This window comes from Hipposideros armiger, unplaced genomic scaffold (genome assembly GCF_001890085.2).
Source record: "Hipposideros armiger isolate ML-2016 unplaced genomic scaffold, ASM189008v1 scaffold_22, whole genome shotgun sequence".
Classification (NCBI taxonomy): domain Eukaryota; kingdom Metazoa; phylum Chordata; class Mammalia; order Chiroptera; family Hipposideridae; genus Hipposideros; species Hipposideros armiger.
This window is the reverse complement of record NW_017731372.1, coordinates 5,752,194-5,776,183: the sequence shown is the minus strand read 5'-3', so window position 1 is coordinate 5,776,183 and position 23,990 is coordinate 5,752,194. Positions and strand designations below refer to the sequence as shown.

The following is a 23,990-nucleotide window of genomic DNA, read 5'->3' as shown; positions in this document are numbered from 1 at the left end:
CTTCAGTCCCTTCTGTTTCTCCGATTCCACTCTGCTGTGTTGTCCGATAGGCTCCCCCCCTTTTTTTCTTTGTTCCCGTACTCACCTGTACTTGTCCTGTACTGTGTATTTTTATTGTTCTGCTCAGTAACAGTAGAATAATCTAATTCAAATTTAGTTACTTAAAATGTGTGGTGTTGTAAGACCTGGTTGAGTTTTAGGCTTTTATGTTAACTTTGTAACTGAGAAGGCCTTTCATATCCCCAAGTCTTAATTTCTTTAGCTATAAAAGGAAGGTAATATATCCCTTGTAAATAGAATTTGATATAATGAAGGAGTGCCAAATGGTGATGGCTTCTTGGGTAAATAAGAATTTCATGATTCTATTATCTATACACTATGCCTTCTATAAAACCCCACTTAGTAACTTGAAAGCAGTCGGTGCTCTGAGAAGTGCAGGGTAGGCAATCCAGTGTTTCCCAAATTTCAGTGACAGCTTTGGAATTTTTTTGCCATTTTTCTTTAGCTACATTCTCTTCACAGATTACACTTTAAATCTCCCTATTTCCATCCTCTCTCCTGATCAGAGATGACAAGGTAAAGAAATACAGGTTGATACAGTGAATACATAAGACATCTTTTTGGGGAGCAGGTTTTCTCTTTTGAATGCCAAAGCCCAATGGAAATTCCTGCTCTATCTGAATGATTTACAGAAATGGAGAGAAACATAGTGAATATATTGGTTTAGAATGTAAAATATGTATCCATTTTTAAGAGCAGTTATTAAGTGTCTACATGGATATATTACTGACCTCTTCTGGGATTAAAAATTGAATTCCAGTTAACCTAGTTTTCCTTGAAAAATAATCATGGGTGGTGTGTTTTTTAAAGTGAAAATGAAATTCAAGTTAGAATCAATTAAAAATTTGTAATCAATTAAAATCTGTTTAAAGGCACGTCTATCAGTTGTTTGATCAGTTAGAAGTATTCCTGAAATCTATACATTACTCTTTTCTTTCTAGTTCGGGTCTCATAAACCTCAGTAAGTACCCAGCAGCAGAAAGCTGCAAGAGGTGGTTTTCATGCTTGACTGCCGCCATTGATCAGCAGTGGTTGTGACCTACTTTTAAGGGGCTGATAGGGAAGGAGTCATAGTATGTATGTTTAAGGTTACATGAAAAAGCCTCCCAGTATTTCCATCACTTCGTTGTTGTTTCCATGGAAGCTGAACCACTATAGTCAGCAGGAGTCCATTTCAACTGCTGGCTTCTGGTTCTTGTTCTTCGGCTCGTGTGGAGACTGCCTAGAAAGCAGAAATACCAAAAGTTTAAAAAACAGTGGTTTGGTCTCAAAATACTATGGTGTTTAACTCTAGCTTTAATTGGGTGTTCCATATTCTTGCCATTTTTGACTTTCAAATTATTTTGGGAGGCAAGTTGATTTGACTAAAGCCGAATTTGAAGTTTTATTAAAGTTTAATCATACTGAATGAAAAGATTAAATTGCTGCAGTTTCTACTAGAGTTGAGCCTAAGAGGAATCAAAAATTGTAAATGGTGGATTTAAATTAGGGCTCGAAAGGCGTAACCTGAAATGAGAAGACTTAATGATAATGGTCCATGAACAACAAACTCAAAATTGAAGGGCTAGTAGGTGTAGAAATAGGGAATGTCTCTTATTTAGGTGGCAAACTTTACCCTCTCGAAATATGTTATGTTTAGGTGATTTACACAGTTTACATCTGTTTTTCAACTGAGAAAAATAAAAACCTTGGGTTTAGAAATTAAGTAAATTTAAAGGTCAGAGGCAGGAAGCATACTGATATTTCTTTAAAAAAATTTTTTTTTGTTGGGTAACTGTGTTTTTTCCAGGACCCATCAGCTCCAAGTCAGGTTGTTGTCCTTCAGTCTAGTTGCGGGGGGTGCAGCTCACTGGCCCATGTGGGAATTGAAGCGACAACCTTGTTGTTCAGAGCAAGTGCTCTAACCAGCTGAGCCACCTGGCTGCCCCATACTGATATTTTAACTGAGGTTTGAGGAATTGGAGACTTAATAAATATAGATTGTTCCACAGTTAAAAAACAAAAGAGATTTTTTTCCCCCCTCACTAAGACCAGTTGTATTTGGGAATTGCTCATAAAGGAGAGAAGAGATGGAATAGCAATGTAAAAACCGTGAATGGAAAGTTATTTAGCAAAATTGCAATAATAACTTGATTGCAGTTTTTATTTGAGGTCGGTATTCAGTCACATTTGAGCTACCTTAGGCAAAGAATGGCAGGAATATAGGTTCAGTTGAAATCAGAGACCCCAGTCACACTAGGATTTTTTTTTTGGCCTCTCATATCTGCTTCTCTTTGCCAAGTTCCTTCTTTCAGGTTGGTTTTTTGCTCATTGGCAGAAACTGGCTGCTGACAGTTTGCACTCTTCTTTCCAGTGTGAATAACGGAGAAGGACGGATTGGTCCGTTTGTGTTGGGCCAGTTCCTCCCTTCTCCAGCTGAGGCCCGGAGGGTGGGGTTCTGTGATCGGCCCAGCCTGTGACCCTTGTTTGTGTAGACTAGAGAGACTGAAATCTGAAACATGATAGCAGCTTTCATTCAAACCACTTGCTAAGAGTTGGTGAGGAGAGGAGAGGCGGGGGAGTAAATGGGGAGGAGAAGGGGGCATTTCCCAGAAGAAATGGAGAGAAAATGCTGTTCCAGAAGAAATAAGAGTTTTTCCCACTAGGAGTCTTTGGTGGGGAAATGTCTTCTTTGCTGTAATTTCGTCACTTCCATTCAGCAAACCAGGTAACGTTATTTTGTAGGATTTGGTTCTGGGAGAAAAATCAAGATGGAAAACCTTTACAATTTAGTGCTTCCTTTATTACTGTCTCTGTTGTAGTATCTTTTATGTGTGTTTTTTTTTATCTCCATAATCATTTGAGGTATATTTTCATTTTAGGGAGAGAGGAAGAGGTTTATAAGACTGGTGAGAGACAGAGCCAAAATTCAGACAACCAGGGTTTCTGGAATGTAATCCCGGGCACTTTCTACTATGTGTACTTGCTTTTTATTAACTTCATGCAGAAGATGCATAGGGTCAATTATAAAATCAGTACTGTGTGTTAAGTGCTTTGATAAAAATGAGTCATGAATAGTACGGAATATTATTTATGAAAGGAACCTTTGAGATCATAAGTAGTACAGTGGTTCTTAAAGTTTTTGACTTTCAGCCATGAAACGTTCACTGTGAAGTGCTATGTGAAATGAACAAAAGCATAGGATCATCGTGCTCTGGAGCAGGGAGAGCCCAGTACACCATGGGCTGGACGGCCTCTTTTCTGCGATCTGGAGTTTTTTGGAGGCCACTTTGAATACCTCTTGTTTAGGGAAACAGAGCTAGACAGGGTAAATGACTTGCCACTGTCACATAATTATGTATTACAGGGATTTCAATCACATTGTTGTTTTCATTTGGAGGATGGATGACAATTTGTTGTTAATGAAAAAACCATGACACTTACAAAAGTCAATTAGACTGAATTCAGTTACCCTAATTTTATTCTCCAGTTTGGTGGTACTTTTAGATAATAGCATGTCGTATCCATGTCACAGGTCTTATTAAACATCTATTGCACATTGTCCTATTGGTTGAGTTGAACAACTGTATACTGTGTGGACTAGGCTAGTGTTTTGTCTGCAGAGCTTTTTATACTATATTTCTTTTTTTTTTTAGCTGAGCCATCCTGCCACCTGTTGGCAGCTCAGCTTGGGCCGGGAATCGAACTGCTGTTGCTCAGAGCTCGCATTCTTGAGCCAGCTCTTAACCAACTGAGCCACTTAGCTGGCCCACTACATTTCTTATATATTGATGACTCCTATAAAATATTATCAAGTTCTCTATACATATTTAAATAGAGTTTCAGAAGTTGGATAAATAAATTCATGCAGGTGATATTTAGACCTTGCTGATATTAATCACTTTGATCTTTATTCCAGTTTTGAATCTCTTTTCTTTTCAGTTAGAAGTGTGAACAAGTGGTGAATTGGGTAGAACGAAGTTAACCTTCAGATTGGTTAAAAGAAAGTTATGTTTCACATATCCTGACATTTGTTTTCTCCTTTTAGGAGAGTCCAGCCCTACCCGGCGAGAAGCGGTGAAGAGAAGAACTGCCGAATATCTCATGCGAGCAGAGAGCCTGTGTAGCTTCTATAGAAAACCTCAGTTAGATGATGTATCTCAGGTATGTCTTATGTTCCATTTTGTATTTTCTTTCGCCATTTTTGCTGTCTTGTCTCTCAGCTTTATTTCTAATTAGAATGTTTGAGAATTTTGGTCTTTGGCATTTTATCAGTAATTTTCTTAAAGTTATCAGTGGAAAGGAAAGCATTAAAGCAAACCACCAAAGTGGAATAAAAGGGGACTTGCTTTCTCTTTCTCTTTCTTGGCCATTTGTCCCTTATTCTATCCCTGATAGTCTCATGTGTAGAATGACAGTAATTGATACTAAATTTCATTTGAACATTTTAAACTTAAATTATGATTCTTGTACAGTTCCTATACAGTTTTATTGATTCATGCTAAAACTAATCATTTAACCATAAATTCTATAAGTGGCTAAGTGGCTGCTGGAATTATAAAGGCATAATTCTAACAGGGATATTTAGCCTATTGGGGCTACCCTTAGTCTGGTGTAGAAATCAGGTAAATGCTCAAAACATTAGGAACGTTGTGGCTATTTATTTATTTATTTATTTATTTATTTTTAAAGAGAATTTTTATAAGAATTTATTTGAGCCAGACTGATGACACACATATGCCAGGGAGCAAGATCTCAGATGCTCTGGAGAATAAGTTTTGCAGCAGCTTTTTATGCATTTGAAATTAAGAGGGGTGTGGCTTATTATTTTTTTATGTCATAGCTGTCTGGATTTAGTAAATTTCTGGAAGAAACTTTGTGTTATTTTTTTCCTTATATAAAACTAAGTTTTTTCTGATACAATTTGAGAATCGTACCTTCTAGAGATAGGAGAAAGTGTTTAGTTTCTGAATTGATCTGAGAGGCAAGCAGGCTTGTTCATACTCCACTCTGTCATTTGAAGCCATGGAAGATTGACAGGATATTTAACCCCACCTCTTAGCTTCTACACCTGAACAAAGAGAATAATAGTAATTCCTTGCTGGGTTGTCTTTAGGATTAGATGAGTTTTTTTTTTTTTTTTAAATCACACACATATATATGGAAACGCACACCCACACCCACACACAAATACAAGTCGAGAGCCTGTCTCATAAAAAGACCAGCCTATAAGCTGCATTTATAAAATTAGATTAATTAGTTTTAATCCTGTTTTCATTTCCCCTCATACACTGCTTTAGATACCTTTATATGCTTTTTTCTACATTTTTAAATGCTTTATATACTTCTAAAAATTATAAAATGTCTCAATTTTCTAGTTTAAAACAGCTCAATACTTAATCTTGATTCATTGGAGCATTAAAACTTTGTTGCTAATTTTCTGAGCCTTTTTTATTTTCTGTGTGACCTTTTAAAACATGCAGTTATCAAAACTATACTTATCAGTGAGAATTTTCGATGTTAAATGTTAGACCATTCCTTTTGGAACAAAAAGATTATTTTCCAACTTGGAAGTAATATACTTTTGTTACTCATTCTAACATAATGACTGTTTTAAATAAGAGATATGCTGACTCATTTTGAAATTGTTAATTATTGGGACTGTTCTGTATTGTTTGCTAATCTTTTCCTATTTTTTATCATTGTTGTTTTATACTATTTCCTTTAACTTTTCACTATTAAATTTTTTTTTCTTGAAATGGAATATTTATCCAAAGATTACTTTGAATGCAATTCTTATTTTCTTTGGGGTTGACAACCCTCCCTTTGTACAATCCTAATGTGTACACTCTCAATTCTGTTTTGGGGGACATTAATAAAAGTATTCAATAAAATGAGTCTCTATGAACGTACTTGTTTTACTAAATCCATCTTGTATATAAATGTTGTAAAAGTTTTAGGGAGTCAGAATTACCAGTATTCTACTCTTTCCATTAACATTAACTTTGATGTATTTATACCTACTCAGGCCACACTTACGTACCCACCCCTTGTTACATTCCCCATAATCACTTCTATGAGCAATAACTTTTTAGGAAAATAAACATACAAAGCTTGCTGTAAAGCTTTCGACTTGGAGACAGGAACCAAAAAGTATATGTCACAATTTCCCTTCAAGCATAGCTTCTAATGAAAATAAATCAAGAGCTATCATATAGGAAAGTTGATTGTATTAGGTTGTATATTCACTAAGCACCTGTTAAGACTCCGTATACAGTATCAAACTAGATATAACAGATGGTGACACAGTCTCTGCTCTTGCAAACCCTAGGGTATAATTGAGGGCCCAAAATGTGTCCGTAATTGAGGAAGTAAGAGAGTGATTGGTAAGAGCCATGTAGAATAATGGGAACTTGGGTCAGAAAGATAAATATGGGTACCTAGTGAATCAATTTAGATATCCTAGGACTTTTTCAGTTCTTAGGCGAGGAGGCTGGAGGAGAGTTTCTTGCTCTAGAGCAAGTTGTTTGTCTTTTATGGTGAGCAGTGGCTTTTTATCTTCACTGTGCATTTTATTCTATTAAACCTGGCCCTTATTTAGGTCAGGGACAGGCCTTATATTTTCTTATCTATAATTTAACTTAAATGTCTTCTAGAGGTTATTGATTAGCTTGGTGAATTCATTGTTTCTCTTCTCTAACCTACTTTGGGCCTCAATTTCAATGAACACAACGAAAGGACTGGTATAAATGGTTTCTAAGGCTCTTTTAGCTCTTTAATTCTGTGCAAAGCAGATATTAGTTCTCTTTTGAATCCATGTGCAAACACTTCTTTCTAGCCTGGTTGATTAAGAAAACAAAGGAATCTTGTCTGGTTTGACAATTTTTTTGTTGATTACTCTTCTCCCCTTTGGTGCTGCAGTCCAGGTCATGACTCACTCCACCAGAGAATGCTGTAATGGCTTAAGCTTTTGTTTTATTGAATTTGTTTATGAGAGTCTTAAGTGGTAAATATAGAAATTCTGAATTCCCAGTCACTGATGGTAATACCCTTTTCCAAAAAGGACTGAAAGGAGCAAAAGTAAGCTCCTACTGTTTTTTTCCTCCATTACTAAATACTAAAAGGCTCCAAGAAAAGAACAGGTTTTAGGGAAAAAAAGGAAATGAGCTTTGTTTTCAGTAAAGTGAAATCTTAACTGAAGGAGATATTTTTTTTCTCCCTTTTTAGAAATAAAATTATAGATGACTTTGAATGATTTAAGAATTAATATTAAAAGGGGATTTCCCTGGAAAAGACTTGGGAATAGCTTTTTTTGTTATTTTTAGCTCTAGGAATTTTAAACTCAAGATCAATTAAATTTAGAAAAAGTAAATAGTCTAAATTTAGGACATAAAAGATTGTGTAATTTCTAAAGTGTAAATACATTTTTTTGTCATGGCATTGCAAGGTGTAAATGAAAATTAATATGTAGAATGTATGCCTTCCCTGAATATTCTGTAGATTTTGAGTACAGTTGCTATAATAATACTGAAACTATTTTTCTGTTGTGCATTTTGTTTGCTAGTATATTTGATATTTCTCAGTTCTTCAGAAAATATTTTAAAATGAGTATTGTGTCACTCGTATACATAGGCAAAGCAGAGATGGCAGTCGGGTCTTCCAGATGAGTGAGTAATGGGACTGCGATGAAGCGTCATGCTTGAAATGTGAGAGGCTCTAAGAGAGGCTTTGGAGACGGGATATTGAGGGTTAATAGGTTCCTAATAAAAGCCTCGGCAAAGCCAAAAATCTGTAGAATATAAAGCCAAGTTCAGAAACTAGTGTAGTTAGCTATCAGGGTTCATGGTGTGGGTTCTGGGTAAGTTCTTTGTAGTGCTTTCCTTTTGCCCTTGACTATAATACTTATTTCCCCCCAAGTAGTGGTGACTTACTCTGAGGTTATTTCAGGAGGAATAGCTGAGCCTCCTCCAAATGTGGCTGCTAGACCAGCAGCATCACATCACAGAGGGAGCTTGTTGGAAATGCAGAATCTTAGCCTCCCCCACTCCCCCCTGGAGTGAATCAGAATCTCCATTTTAACAAGGTCCTCAGAGGACATGCACACATGTTCAAGTTTGAGAAGTACTGCACTCGCAGATTGGTAAAAGTAGAGATAGATCACGTTGAGAACAGGGAGTAATATCAAGTGAAAAAAGACAAGGCTGGATAAACAGTAATTAAAAAAAAATCCCATAAAACACAAAGGTAAGCTTCACTTAGCCATTTAGAGAATGAGAAGAGGGATAGTAAATAGGTCCTACTGGTGTGCTAACTAATCTAGAGAGCACTGTATTGTGAGAAAGAATGTGGGATTAACAGAGATCTCTGTGAGTGATATGTACTTGCTATCTTTGGTTCTGAAGATCGTTGGATCATCATATGTTCTTGCCCCAACCTCCCCCCATAACCCCTGTATTTAGTTTTGGTTTAGATGAATACAACTACCCCTTGCTTCTCCAGGCATCTTCTGCTACAGTAACTAATACATAGAAGTGAACATTTTACTTTTTCATTAAGGAAAGAAGCCATGTTGTCTAGAAATACACTGCATTCCTCCCCCACACCCATAGCATTGGCTGAAGTTTCCCCGAACAATGTCCTATTATTTCATCAGTACGATTTAATCCCCTCTTACCTGTTACCTAGTTTTGTCATTTTAGACAAGTTGTTTCACCTTGATGCTTCTCAGTTTTCTCATCTAAAAAAAAAAAAAAAAAGAACGTTGGACTTGATCTCTGTCTCTTTCTGTTCTTCACATTCTGTAGATTTATGTTTCCTTTTGCCATCGGAAAAAAGGAAGAGATCTATAGGGATTCTACCCAATTTAAACGCTGCATATAAGAAATACAGGATTTTTTTATTGATGATTTTATTTCATGATCTTTCTTTGTTCATCTCTTTGATTTTAAACTTTTAGAGATGGCTACAGTAGAAAGAGAACTTTAATGATCACTTTACCTTTGGTCTTTCCCCATTACAATTTCACCATTCCCATCTTTACAAAAGTAACCTTATTAAATCACTGTTTTCATTGGGTTGTTTCTCGTGCAAAAACTTGTTTTTTACACTCTGGACAATATAGGCCAGACTTTTCTTCCTGGCATTCAAGGCCTGTGAAAACTGACTGACCCTAAGTGTGTAATTTTATTTCCCTCTGTTTTACAATTTGATCATTTTTTTTCCTCACCAGGCAAGTTACTTTCCAAACCTATATATAATTTCCTTCTAACCTAAATTTCTACATAGCATTTAAAAATCACCTTTAATTCCACTTCTTTCTGAGACCACAGTTTATCATACACTAACTAGTGACTTATCTCTATTGTCTTATAGTTTTAGAAGAAGTTTTATTGTTATTTAACTTTTTCATGTATTTGGCTTATATCCTCAAATAAATTGTAAACTTCTTGAAGCTAGTAACTGTGCCTTTTTGACAGTTTATATCTTTTTTCAGTTATCATGCATCTAGTGGACACATAGGAATTATGTATTGAAAGGTGCAGTAGAGATTTTGTACTTTGTTATCTTTGCTGTTGATATTGCTAAAGTGAACTGATAACTTTCTTTGGAAACTGACAGATCCAGTGACATCAGTGAATAAGAAGGTGTATGTAGGAGATAGGGATGTTGGAATCATTTGGCCATATTTCCAAAGACGTATGTAATGGATTAATTATCATTTAAACTATTCTTTTTCCTACTCTAACTGTTTCTCAACATTCCTTTTACCAAAATCTTGAGCAGTTCTTATTCTTTCTTGATAATAGAGTAGGAGGAGATGACTTTAATTATCAGACTGTGTTGCGTCATAGAGAGACTGCAAGCAATAGAGGTGAGCTCTAGTCTGGGATCTTCCACTGCTCTTTCTGACCAGTCAGCCATTCTAAACTTCCCCTTATTTATCTGTAAAATGGAGATTAAAGTAACTTCTTGTAAGTACTATGCTTAGGGTGGAGTGAGGAAATAAAGGTGGAAAAATATAATATAAATTAAGATAGAAAAGACTATTTCTGTTATGTGTCTTAAAACATCCTGCTAAATGTTTTTATATTCTTAAAAATTCCTCTTGGATTTTAAGCTTTTATAGAGGCAGAGATGTATCTATTGGGTTGTCGGAAAAGTCATGACGCATTTTTGCAACAAAAAACATAGAAAAAATACGTCATGACTTTTCTGACAACCCAATATTTTTTATGTCACCTAGCTCAGCACCTCATGGAATGAGAAATAAGTATTCTTTAAAACATATCCTGGAAGTATAAATGAAATTGATTTAAAAAGATGATTATTCAGTCCAGTTGCCATTATTAAAGTTCAGTGTGTTTTGAAAGTAGTCGTCTTCTGTTTTTAATAGAACATCACTTCTGCCGGAGTATAAATAGTAGTAGCTGGCTACACCAACTAAAAACAAAATTTGTAAGCAACAAGAATTGCTGCTTTTTGAAGTATTTTCCACTAGTCGTCTTTTCCATTTGTAAATATGACACGTTTTTTCTACTCTCATATGGCGTCTCCCTCTCGTCCCCTGCCCCTGTCCCTTCTTCCTCTCTAGTGTGCTCTTCCCCTGTCCCTTCACTCCTGTGCTCGGGACTATGAACATAAAGATGAATAAGGCGTGCTTCCTGTCCTCGAGGAGCTTCCTGTCTGGTGATGTTCGTCTGCACAAGGGTTTGAAGTACCAAAACTGGTGTCTCAGTAGCTGTTAATCATGACACTTGATTAACGAGGATACTTATTTTCCACTCATGGGCCGGGCTTGGGGCATATTTCCTATATAGTCTTAATAGATTTTTGACAATAAAAGGTCTGCTTTGAGGCTATAATAAGGCTTTGTGTTTCCTGTCATCCTCTGCAGCATCACCATTTTAATATAAGGATTACTATAGCATTGTTTTCTGGTTGTAAATGCCAAATGGAGGTTTGGAGTTTACCTAGTCTAATGTCTTATTTTACAGATAGGGAAAAACTAAGACCAATGGATGGGAAGTTAGGATTATTCTTTTATTGTGTGTGGTACTGAAATATCCCTGCCTGTGTTTACTGATCTTTGTGGACTTTTTATAGCTAACAGACTAAGTTTTCCACATTATAGATGTTCAGATATTTAAATTTTCTTTTCTTTTCTCCTGTAAATCATCTCCTTCCTAGATTAAACAAGTTTAGTTCCAATAATTATTGGTTATATGATGGAGTTTCTTAATTTTTCACCATTATTGACATTTCTTCTGGTTGAACTTGAATCTGCCAATCCTTCTTAAAACATAGTTTATAATATAATTATAAAGTAACATTAATGGACTATAGTTTCATGATGAGAGATAATGACTTGTGTTCAAGTTTATCTATTACAGCATTGTTTTTAGTTCCTTGTTCTAAATTACTCTTGAGCCGTCTGGGGTAAATATAAAGATGTGATTGATTGTTGGCTCAGTTATCCATTTGTTACAAAGTTTCATTATAGTTGTCCAGTTCAGAACTGAATTATTGCTCTAGAAACTGTGTCATCTCATTAATTTTTCTTTTTAAAATTTTGTTTTCAATGTTATCATGATTTATTTACTTGGAACTTTTTTCTTGCTTTTTCTTTTTGATTTTCTTTAGTTTTGATTTTATTATTTTTTCATTTTACATTACAGGCAAACAGAAACTTTTCCTTTCATGTTTCCAGTCTCTGATTTATGATAAATTTAGTTTCTTTTGGCCTGGCATTTGCTTCAGCAGGCAGTCTTCCTTCAAGTACCTCCCTGATTGATGTATAATCTTTGATATCTTCCATTAGCCTCCAGGATCACTAAGTTCAAGGCCCCCTTGGAACCTAAGGAGCCCTGCCGAGGAGCTGAAGGCCTTCAGAGTCCTTGGGGTGATTGACAAGGTAATTCTTCAGTGTCTCTTCAAGAGTTCAGTTATAAATCGACTGCATGCTGACATTATGTCTTTGAAGCTTTGGATCTTAAGGATATGAAACAAAAGGAGAAAATGACTCAAATGCATCTGCACTTTAAAATAACAAAAGCAGAAGAGAAAAAAGCTTTTATCTAAGCAATTTATGTAAGGTCATGCAAAATATATTGGAGCTAAAGGAGAAGGTGCATATTTGTTGGCATTCAGTGGAGTAAGGGGTTTGGTTTTTTAAACAGCAGGGTAAAGACACACTTTGTGTTAGTTACAAAGACTTGTGAGTCAGTAATTGTTCAGTATTAACTGGTATAGTCAACCTAACGGTAAGAAAGAAAAATGGCATTCTCCTAATAACTATTTATTGAGCACCTACTATGTGTCAGATCATACATTAGGCATTTTATATTTAATCCTCCTCACAACTCTGTTACTTGCATCTTGGTGGGAAAGTGTTGTTTTAGAACAGGTTAAGTTACTTGTCCCCAAATCACATAGATATTTAGAGTAGTGCTGGAATTCAAACCTAGATCTTTGTGACTTCAAAAGCTGTGCTTTTTCCAATACACTAACTCCCACCCTCCAACACTTTTATATTTGGAATAAAAACACTGAGATAACAGATACCTGCCATTGAGTTCCCCCCAATTTGGTGACATCTGAGATATGCCAAACATTAATACCTAGTACTGAGGCTCTCAGAGAATTTATAAGTGTAACTTAAAAACCATACACAATAAACTGTGTTTTAAATATATTTGATCAATCACTACTATACCTTTAAAGTCAAAGAAAATATCTTATGTAATATTAAGGTAAAAAATAATGTAGATCTTTTTTACATTAACTGTCTTTTATGAAGCACCTTAGTGGTCATTTGTAACTTAACATTCACTGCATGCTTCTTGTGTTTTGTAAAGTATGCATGTGGTCCCATGATAAAATTGAACAATATGCCTTATATATCAGGGAATTTAGACAGTAATTAATAGTTTGAGGTATTCCAAAGGGAACATTGGGTTGGATATTATTTGAAGCTGTCAGTGTCTTATTAAATTCTTACAAGCATCATTTTTCTCAAATAAATTCGTATGACTAAATTTTGAACTTAAAGAATTTTAAGCAGTACGAGTTTTGACCTGAAATAATGCCTTAACCATGTTTTCCCTAGCTTTACCAGTTTGGAGAACATTCTATTTGAGAGTACAGAAAAGTAATGTAGGAATTGAATAGCTTCTAGGTTCTTGGATTTCTGTTCAGGCAAATCAACTTTTTTGATGTACAGTACCTGCTCCCTCTCCTAGATCTGTTTATTTTGACAAAGTGTGTCCTTTCACTGCTAAGCTCTAATTATGAGTAGGTCACCTTGAAGTCCTGGTTTATTCGACTAAGGACTTTTGACAGTGGAGGAATTCCTCAAGTCTCTCCTGAGGCATAATTCATTACTGTCTTTATTCTGTTAACCTGGGAAGTGTGTTTCGTGTTTAGAAGGTGACATTTAATTTTCCTAAGTAGAGATAAGGAAACATGTACAGGAATTAAATAAGCTTTGCAAATAAGCTTTTAAAATTTGTAACATAGTCTCTACTATGTAAGAACATAAATAGGTAGATTTTTAAACTTTTGAATTATTTTTTAAGATGGATCCCTATCCATTGGACTGAGGAATATGTAAAATTTAGGTTTAGAAACTTGAAGTTTAGAAGTGTTGAATAAATTCAAACAGCTAGAAAATACGCAGGGTACATTAATCTAGCCTGCACAGAACAGTTTCTCTGATTCTGTTTCATTACAGTATTTGTCCTTTATGAGTTATCTTAAGTTAAAATGTCTATTAACTTAGGAATGTAGAATTTCCCCAGAAGTAGGATTTTATAAGTTTTATAAAGAAAGTAGATAAAGCAGATTTGTTCATTAATATCTAGACCGTAAACTCCCGAGAACAAGACTGTGTGTCTTTATTGTTCACCTGTATATTTTCAGCATTTAGGATCCTGCCTGGCACTTAAGGGTGCTCAATCAATATTTAATGAATGAATCGAAACTTAAATAACTTTATATTCTATATAGACTGACACCTACTGGTGTACTGTGAGACTACTAACTAGTACCACTGTTCAAGACTCTCAGGTGTGTCTGTCTACCTGAGAGACAGTACTTCCATAGATGCATCTTGGTCTAGTATTCAGAGGTACGTAAGTGACTTTCTGTTCTGTAAGTGGGATTAGAAAATCCTTCGTTAACATATACATGCAACAGGGAATCTAGGCATTAGGGCTCTTGGATTATAAATAAACTGGCATGCGTTCAGAAGCAAGAACGATAAGGCTGGCGAAGGCCCTCCCAATCCTATCATATGAAGAACAGCTGAAAAATGAGCAATGGTTAACCTGATAAAAACACATGTAATCTTCATATTTTTGAAGGCTACCCAGTTTAGAGGGACTATATAACGTTTCTTCAAATCCTGAGGGTGAAAGGGGATAGTAATTATGCCAGAACAGCATCTTGGACAAGCCAGGATGTCTTTTTGTCCTGGGAGAAAGGTAGTAAGGGATACGACTTGCTTGTTAATTTCCTCAGAGGATAAAACCAGAACTAAATGAGTATAAGTTATCAAAATTTTGGTTAATGATTAGAGACACCTTGCAAGAATTAGGATTGACCAAAGGAGGACTGGATTCCATTTGTTTCATGTCGTTAGAGATAGTCAAGTAAAAGCTGAAGAATCATTGGTGGGTTGTTGTGGAAGAATTAAAGCTTTGACTGGAATTTTACATTATATAACTTTTAAAGATTTCTTTTAGCCCTCAGATTCATTTACACATAATCTTCATGTAGTAATAGCAGGGGGAAAGTAGTAAATAGTAGAAAAACATACTTGGCTGAGAAGGATGGATTGCTATTGTTTTCATAAAAGTTTGCGCGTGTGTAGGTGCAAACTTTGGTGTTTGTGTGTGTCAGATATGAATGTATAGAGTGAACATATGTTTGAGTGTATAAGGATGGTTATATATAGTTAATTTGCACTTGTGTTTGAAGCCTCGATTGGTAGTTTGGTGATAGGATGTCCAAGTGCTGGGAGACTTTCTGAGAAAGTTCCCTGTTGTATATCTTATCTATAAAAAGGATAAAGAAGTCCATAAGGTACTAAACAGCAATGGACTAACGTCGATTTCCTGGTTTTCATAGTGTGCTGTAGCTAGATAAGACGTCACCATTAGGAGAACCTGGGTAAAGAATACATGGGATTCTGTGCTATTTTTTAGAACTTCCTGTGAGTTTAAAGAAAGAGTTAAAAAAAAATGTCTAAGAGGAACACTGCCTTGAACACCAGAGTAAGTAATGGTGCCAAGAAGTGATCCCCTCATGTCCAGTTAACTCTCCTGGTTGGTGTGTGGCCGGAGAGCCGTCCAGCATGTGGGTGTGTGTCTAGTGTTCACAGGGTTAGCTGGTGAAGAAGGTAGGGCTGGAGTGACGAAATTCATTGCCACTCCTTGAGATACCACTTCAGTAGGATGCTATATAAGCCATTGCTATAAGAAATGCCACGTATTTTGTAAACCTGTCACTATTTATTATTTCAAGTGCCTTGGCATTTTATAATCAGGATAGCTTCCCAACTTTGTCTGATGCTTGCCAGGCAGAATTCTTAGGTTGATGTGCTGTTGGAAAAACACAGGAGTTTCTATTGTGTAGCTAAAATGTGATTGAGCAAATTTGTGGAGATTGCTCAAATTGAGTAGATGTTGAGAGATTGGTACTTATTTTTTTAAGGCTCCTAAGTAGTATTCTCTATGATGACATGAAATAACTGTTCTCATTGGGTACACAGAAGCATCCGTATTTGGGTATCTGCTCATTGAGGGAACATTGAATTGAGCTAGATTAATAGGAACCTGTCCTTTATCTAAACAGCATGGCAAAAATATTATCTATTATCTTTTATATGATATCAAAAGTGTTGACTTTTACTTTTGGAAAAATGGAGTTGAAGCCCTTTTCCCTGTTCTTTCTGCTAAGTACACTAAGACTCAGGACATTATATAGAAAACAAACATAAGAAGACTGTGAAAAACAGGGAGTAGAAGGAAGACTGGCTGGTGACCATGGGACCCAATGGACTGTGTGGTGAGCAATCTCTGCATCTTCTTCTGTCTCACAGATTCTAGGCTGGATGTTGGAGAAATGGGCAGCTTGGAAAAGCCAACAGGCGCAAACCAAAAACACAAAGCAAACAAAAGCCTGCTCTTTCTAGCCAAAGGACGAGCTAAGGGGCAGCTTAGGAAGGCAGAAAACTTCTAGACAGTAAACCCTCTACTCTGGCCAGACAGCACAGAAGAGTGTTGGCTCTCTTACCATCATTCAGAAAGGCTGTGTGAGGCACCTAGACTTTAATCCTTGCAAGTTTGTAACAAGGTGCTGCATTCCCCTGTTGGGATGGTATCTTGGGGAGCCTAGACCTTTAGCCCCACCCGGTGGTAAAAATGTTCCCTTTCTTTCCCCACTGGGAAAGTGACAGAGGAGGCCTGGTGGAGATTCCGGATTTGACCACTGCCCAGGGGTGATGAAGCCACCACCACATGGTGTCAGTGGAGGCCACACGAGGAGCAGTAATGAGGCACCGTTTCCTTTCCCAGCCAGGGTGGCATCAGCAGGGCCCTGGAATGCTGCCCCTACCCAGCAGTCACCAGGAGTCCCATTTTCCTTACCCAAATATCAGTGAAGGCTGAATGGGGAACCTGAACTTCCATCGCTGCCTGGGAATAACAAACCCGAGTATCCCATTTCCCCATCAGAACAATGTCCGCCAAAATAAAAACTAAATAAGATCCAGAGTCTCATAATATTCAGAATGTTCAGGTTTCTATAGAAAGTCATTGAGAAAAGACAATCAACTAATACCAACACTGAGTTGACACAGATTCTAGAGCTATTATTGGAAAGGATTGTGAAACAGCCATCGTAAAAATGCTTCAATATTAGGCGTGTCTGAAACAAACAAAAAATAGAAAGTCTCAGCAAAGAAAGGAAAGATACAAAGATGAACCAAACAGAACTGTTTTTTTTTTTTTCTCTCAAAGATTTTATTGGGGAATTTGGGGAAGGCAACATTGTGTTTTTCCAGGACCCATCAGCTCCAAGTCAAGCTGTTGTCCTTCAACCTTAGTTGTGGAGGGTGCAGCTCAGCTCCAAGCCCAGTCACTGCTTTCAATCTAGTTGCGGGGGTGGGGATGGGGCGCTGCCCACCACCCCATGCAGGAGTTGAACCGGCAACCTTGTTAGGAGCACATGCTCTCACCAGCTGAGCCATCCTGCCACCTGTTGGCAGCTCAGCAGCATCTCAGCTCGGGCGTAGCTCACTGGCCCATGTGGGAATCGAACCAGCAACCCTGTTGCTCAGATCTCGTGCTCTAACCAACTGAGCCATCCGGCTGCCTGTCAGCAAGCAGCTCTCAGCTGCTCAGCTCAAAAGTAGAACTTTTAGAACCGAAAAATACAATAAGAGAGAGAGAGGTGTGTGTTGGGGGGCACCTCATTGGGCTCAATAGAAGAGTGGATAGAACAGAGAAAATAGTGAATTTGAGTATGTATGGAACTATAGGAATTATCCAATCGGAAGAGAGAAAATAATCTGGGAAGAAAAAAAATAAGAACAGAGACTCAGGAACCTATGAGACTAAAATGAAAAGTTCTAACATTCATGTCATTTGGGGTCACTGATGAAGAGGAGGGAGAGGGTAGAGCTAAAAAAGTATTTGAAGAAATAATGACTGGATATAATCCTACAGATTGAAGAAGCTTAATGAACCCTGAATAGTATAAATCCAAAAAAATCTATGGCAAGGCACATCATCATCAAAGTTCTAAAAAGTAAAGATGAAGAACATTTAAAAGCAAACACTTTACTCACAGAAGAAAAATGTTTGAATAACAATCAATTTCTCATCAGAAACCATCAATGTCATAAGGATGGTCATAGCACAACATTTATTAAGTGCTGGGAGAAAATGGCACAGAGAAGAACCTTCCAGTCTCCTACCTGGAGATCTAGTACTAGACCAGCAGCATTCTGGGAGCTCACAGGTGAAAGGGGGACCTATGTCCTCACCAGCCTGGTGTGCAGATTTTCACATAATGCTCCTGTTTTCAGTGCCACTCTTCAGTCCCACCTTCAGCTGTCTGGTTCCACGTTCTCAAAGAATGTACCTCTAGTCCTCTGCCAGGGAGGAGGAGAGGGGAGGAGGAGGGCGGCCGGCTGGCTGGCTGGAGAGCGGCACAGAGTGTGTAGATGTTTCCTCAGCCCTTCTGTTTTCCAGAGATAACCTGGTACGGCTCAGTTCTGGAGCTCTGTAGTAAAAATTGGCTTGCTTTTTAAAAATATACATTACCATATATAGTTACAGATTTTCTTGTGATGAGAACTTTTAAGGTGTCCTCTCGTAGTGTCTTTGAAATATGCAATATGGTATTATTAACTATAGTCCCCATGCTGTACATCACATCCCCAGGATTTATTTATCTTATAACTGTAAGTTTGTACCTTTTGACCCCCTTCACCCATTTTGCCCACCTCCCACCCCCGGCAACTACTGATCTGCTTTCTGTATCTTTGAGTTCATTTTTTAAAAAGATTCCACATATAAGTGATATTGTACAGTATTTGTTTTTTTCTGACTTATTTCATTTAGCATAATGAGAATTGCCTTTTTTTAACATATAGACATTTAGCATCTGTTTTCTGTCTACTAAAATCTTGCCATCTTTTCTCATCTTCTTGTTTTTTTTTTTTTGTAGCCATCATTGTGTATCTTTTAAAAATGCTTTACTGTTATTTAATAGTGTTTCTATAGGGGATAGTGATCTATATTTAAGAGAATGTTAAATTTATCATATTATATAGCCGTCTCAGCTTCATGGCATTCATAATTTTGATCAACCTGTCTTTGTTGACCTTTTTCAAGTTGTTAAATTTTTTTCAACAAAACAGTGTAAGAGCCCTATAGGTGACGTATAGCTAGAATAATTATTTCAGATTGACCCAGTACCCTCTGGGTACTGCTATTTACAGCTAACCCATCTTTCCTTCAACTGTTTCAAATTAAAATTTAGTCACCCCAAACTATTTCTAAGTTTAAAGTTGTATACTATTTTCTTTATCCCTCTTTTAAGATGTACTATTTATTATTTGCCTCTAGACTGATTTTTCTCTAGTTTATCATCAACACTGCTGCCAGAACAATTTATAAAAATTAATTACAAGTGATTTTTCTCATACTAATAACCCTCTTAAAATCCTTTAGTACCTTCACATAGTTTTTAGGATAACGTTCAGACTTCTTAGCTAAGCCTACAAAGACCTTTGTGATCTAGCCCCTACTTTTTCTATTGATTCTCAACTTTCTTCTTCCCCTTTTCCCAGCGCACGTGCTCTGTTGGCTACAGCCTTGTTGAAGCTGTAAGGTGTCATGCATGCTGTTCTCCTCTACCTGGAGTGACTTCCTTTTCTTCCTCACTTAATTTTTTCTCATTCTTAATTATTGTCTTCTCTTGGAAGCCTCCTTTGCTTACCTCTGCTGTCTGATTTAAATATCTTTTGCTGTGTCCTTTTCGTGGCTTGAACTTATCTATATAGCATTTATCCATATTATATGGTAGTTTTTGACATTATTTCTATGCCTTCTCCAACAAGTCTTCATATGCCTCAAATGACCAAGCATTGTTTTGACACAGTATTTACAGACATCTGTTAGAAAAAGGTAGCCTAAATCCTGTGCTTAAGACATATGTCTGAGAATAAGCCTCTATAACATGTCAAGCACCAGCTTAGTGACTATATCCTAGTCAATTTTATATTCTTGGCATTTAGCGTAGTGACTTACAAATAGCAGATACTTAATATGTGTTGGAAAAAACAAATGAATGATACCTGCCTACTCACGTTACCCCCCAAAAGGTAAGGCCCATTTATTCTAATTGGCCTGCCTCCTCACCATTTCTCCGCATGTCTTTTCCATTCCTGTCATTCCCCCCTCCCTCTCTCCCTCTCTCTTTCCCTCCCTCCCGACTGTAAATATTTATTGAGTTTCTGCTATGTGTCAGGATGGTGTTAGCCACTGGAAATACAATGGTGAATGAAACATACTTAATCTCTACCCTCTTAGAGCTTGTAATTGAGTGGGAAATATAAAAAATAAACTGGACTTTACAGTACGGTGTGAACGTTCTTTGAGTGAAGGAAGTACACTATTGTGAGAACATACAGGAGGGGTGCCTTGCTTGGCACTTTGCAGAGGCTTCTTAGAATGAGCAAAGCCAAGCCATGAGGGGTGAGCAGGACTTAGCTCAGAGAACAGTGTTCCGGGCTGAAGGTGGGAGACTCAGCACGCTTTCTCTCTAGCTTCAACTCTGTGACATCTTCCTTGTTGCCCACCCATATTTAGTCCATTCTTCAAGACAGCTGACAGTTTACCTCCTCCTTCACTCTTAACACTCATCTTTCCTTTCTTTGAATTAAGTTTAGTATTCAATTGTGTATATTATTTTCACTCGGATTATTTTAGCTGCCTTAAATATTGTTAACCTGTCCCAGAGGGCAGGAACTGTATCTTATATTCCTTTTTATTTTCTCTGATAATGCCTAATTGAATATAATGCTGTCCACACAGTAAGGATTCAGTAAGTGCTTGCTGAATAGCTGTAAAGGGGAAAAGAGACGATATACAGGTTTTAAGATTTCAAATACTCTTTGAGTCTGCAACTCAAAATATACTACCCCTGCAGGTTCAGAGCAGGAGGGTAGTTTGAACTGAACCCTGTCAGAGCATTCCCCCTCCTCCCCCGTTACCTTCCCTCACAGAGTGAGTGCGCCTATAGATTGTTGGCAGGGTGCTTTGTTGCAGCCAATGAAATTGTCCGTTTGAGAATTGAGAATGAGTGTTGTGCCTTGGCGTTCCATATATGCTTTAAAAGAGTTTGGGATTTTTCAGAACATGAACACACTGTATTCTTACACTAAATAAATTTTCTAGGTCAGATTAAAACGTTGTTAAATTTTAATCATTACCAGAAGTTCAGCTCCATCTACTATAAAAGTACTAAACTCATTAAAAACATTAAAAAAATAATAGCTTCCTTGCCCTGGATGCATTTTCTTCCGAATCGGAGTCCGGCTGCCTTTGACTTCGGCAACTTGTTGGACGTGTATTGACTGACTTGAGGATGTAGCCTCTGTGTCCATATCGTTACAAAGCAGCATTTATTAACCATCTAAGTGTACACCACTGATTCTGAACGCTACACAAAAACTGTGGACACAATTACTGCTTTTGGGGGACTTCTGTCAGTTTTCAGGGCCTACACATTGATTTGAGTATATTTATAGAACACATCTAAGCAGAATGAAAATATTAAACCAGGGTATGATTAGACATAGCTTATATCATCACTAGAGTATTTCTAACGAATGCAAATAAGAAAGGATCTAAAGCTAAATACAGCAGACTATATTTTTAATTGAATTAATTTCATCTAAATTTAACACTGTTAAGTCATTTTTCCAAGTGAGCTCCAGAATTCAAACCAGAGAAATTGTATAAATGGTTTCATTATGGAACTGAATGGCATGAGCTGAACTTGGTCCTATAAACCCGGAACTTCAGAGCTTTAACCTTTCTTTAGCATAATCTCTTTGTAGCCTTGGGCAAGTTGCTTCACAAAAACAGAAAACAGACAATCAAAACGAGACTGACAAAGGTCTAGAAACCTAGCTTTTAAAGCCTTTGGATTTGAGAAGAGCCTCCTAAGTGGATGTTTTCCTGGCTCTTCAGCATTTCTGTTTTAAACCCAATTTTTCTTTTGTCTTCTGTCTTCTGCTGTGTTTATACCCAGTTTTCTTACAAAGACGGACCATGTCCTTTGGAAGCAGGTTTTATGAAGTAATAGAAGATGTATAGGTCTAGGATTTGAAAATTATACAAAGTGAAATTCTTTTTTCGTATATATGTGACATTTCTGTGATAACTTCATTGTTCACAAATCATTAACCTCACATCCGAGTATGAGACATTGTTGAGGAATAGCTCACATTTACTGACATTGGCTAATAGGAATATAAGAAATTTTAAATTAATATTTGTAGTTGAAGTCATTACTTCTTGGACTATTTTCTGGAGAATAACATTTTTTTTTGCATCTTTTCTGGAGAATACATGTTTTTTTTGCATGGCAAGACTAGTTTTAGCTATTTGCCTAAAGGTGAATAATCCAGAGATTTGGCCTAGTGACTTTTAGATGGAAAGTAGAGAAACATCTTTTAAATCCTTTTTATCCTTTCTGATCCTAATATTAGTCTGTCAAGGAAAACAAACTTTGTCAATCATTTTTCAATGTCCCTTGGAGGAATGAAACAATGTAAGCTGTGAATTTTGAATGAATTACTTCTTGCAAATCTGTTTTAGTACCACCAAAATAGTCTTATTTTCTTTTTCTAATTGTGTGATTCATAATATATTCATAACATCTTAGAAAATAAAGTTATTCTGGTAGCATTTACTCTAGTTTTAGCTATCACAATGACAAACTACGATCCTTAAAAAAGTCATCATAATTAGTATTGAAGTTATTAAGTACACAAAGGCATAAATTGAGTTTACATGGGGCATACACACACAGTACAGTATTGTGTTAGGTTGTAGAGACTATACGTGGTTGCACTCAACAGGTTACGGTTGTATTCAGTTTAAATAGAGGACAGAACAAATGCAATTCACTATGACAGTTCTTATTGTACATGAATGTTTATTCATGCACTGATTTTAAATTATAACTAGTTCCCTGTGGAACTCTTGAAGAACTTTAAAAAACCTGGATTAAGATTATAACTAATGCAAACTATATGCATCTGTTGCTGTTACAACCAAGAATAAAAAGATGCTCTTTGCATTCTTTTCTAAAAAAATATTTTTTATATTGATTTTCTTTGAGCTGCATTTCAAATACTAAAAAAAAAGTAGAAAGCAAAGATGAAGCACAAGAAAATTTCATATTAGTGAATTTCTTTTGAGTATATGCCAGTTATTCAGTATTATAATGGAATATAGTCAGGTTCCTGAGATTCTCTGTTTTTAATATTTTAAAAAGCTATCGCAGTATTTTGTTTTTATATGAGATATTGTGGCAAATGTCATTATCATAAATAAATGGCATTTTTGAATAGCCAGAAATCAGTTTTTAATTGGTATTTTGTGGATTTTATAAAACCTCATCTCATATTACATTTTTCTTGGGTAACATTTGGATTGTGGGTGTGATGGTACCCAGCAAACAAGCCTTTCCAAACAGTGCTTTATTTTATGAGTACATAAAAAATATATATCTTTGTTATTATTCATAGACAGACTGATCAAAACACCTTAAATTTTATATTTCATTTTACTCATTGTATGCTTATTTTGAATAAAATCATTGGTGATTTTTAAATGCGACTTGATCCCCCCCCTTTTTAAAGAAAAATGATCACATTTACTTAATGTACTTAATTCCATTAGAAGTAGTGTTTCTCTTGTCTTTTTGTTCAACCATTCGAGTCCCCTGTGACCTTGGGCACATATTCTAATGGGTGACTTGATGGTGCACGATGTTCTGTGTCTTCTGGTAGCCTGCCTGTTGCCTGCCTCTGGGTTCATCTTCCCCTTTCTGCTGACTTAGGCAGTATTTCTTCAGCCTCTTATCTTGAGGCTTTGATGCATCTGTTCTGAGGGTGGCCACAGTGACTTTGGGTAGCAGCAGATGGTAAACCTTCAGGCTGCCACCGGCTATGCTGGTGTTAAGTTGGAAAGTTAGCGTTTGATGAAGAATCAGTAGTGCATATGAAAGAGCTTTCACTGCTGAAATATCTTTCAATTAAAAAATTAGCATATTAAAACCTTTACAAATGTCTGGGCATTTAAAGAAGTCTAAAATTAGTTGTTTTCTTACAGAGAAATGAGTTATTTACCAGGTTAGTTTTGTGTTGC

At 36.6% G+C, this 23,990-nt stretch overlaps 1 protein-coding gene across 7 annotated transcripts in view; it reads left to right on the top strand.

Moving 5' to 3' along the window:
• RPS6KC1 (ribosomal protein S6 kinase C1) overlaps positions 1-23,990 on the top strand; it is a 141,661-nt gene that overhangs the window by 63,428 nt on the left and 54,243 nt on the right. For 5 of the 7 annotated variants that reach the window (XR_002123132.1, XM_019635524.1, XM_019635527.1 and 2 more), the window contains 2 exons: positions 4,088-4,203; positions 11,858-11,950. Coding sequence is in view for 6 of the 7 variants with exons in the window: in XM_019635524.1 (XP_019491069.1) it covers positions 4,088-4,203; positions 11,858-11,950 (209 nt within the window). In the remaining variant the exon portion in view is untranslated. The remainder of the gene's footprint in view (positions 1-4,087; positions 4,204-11,857; positions 11,951-23,990) is intronic. The other 2 variants (XM_019635530.1, XM_019635526.1) reach the window with 1 other exon arrangement.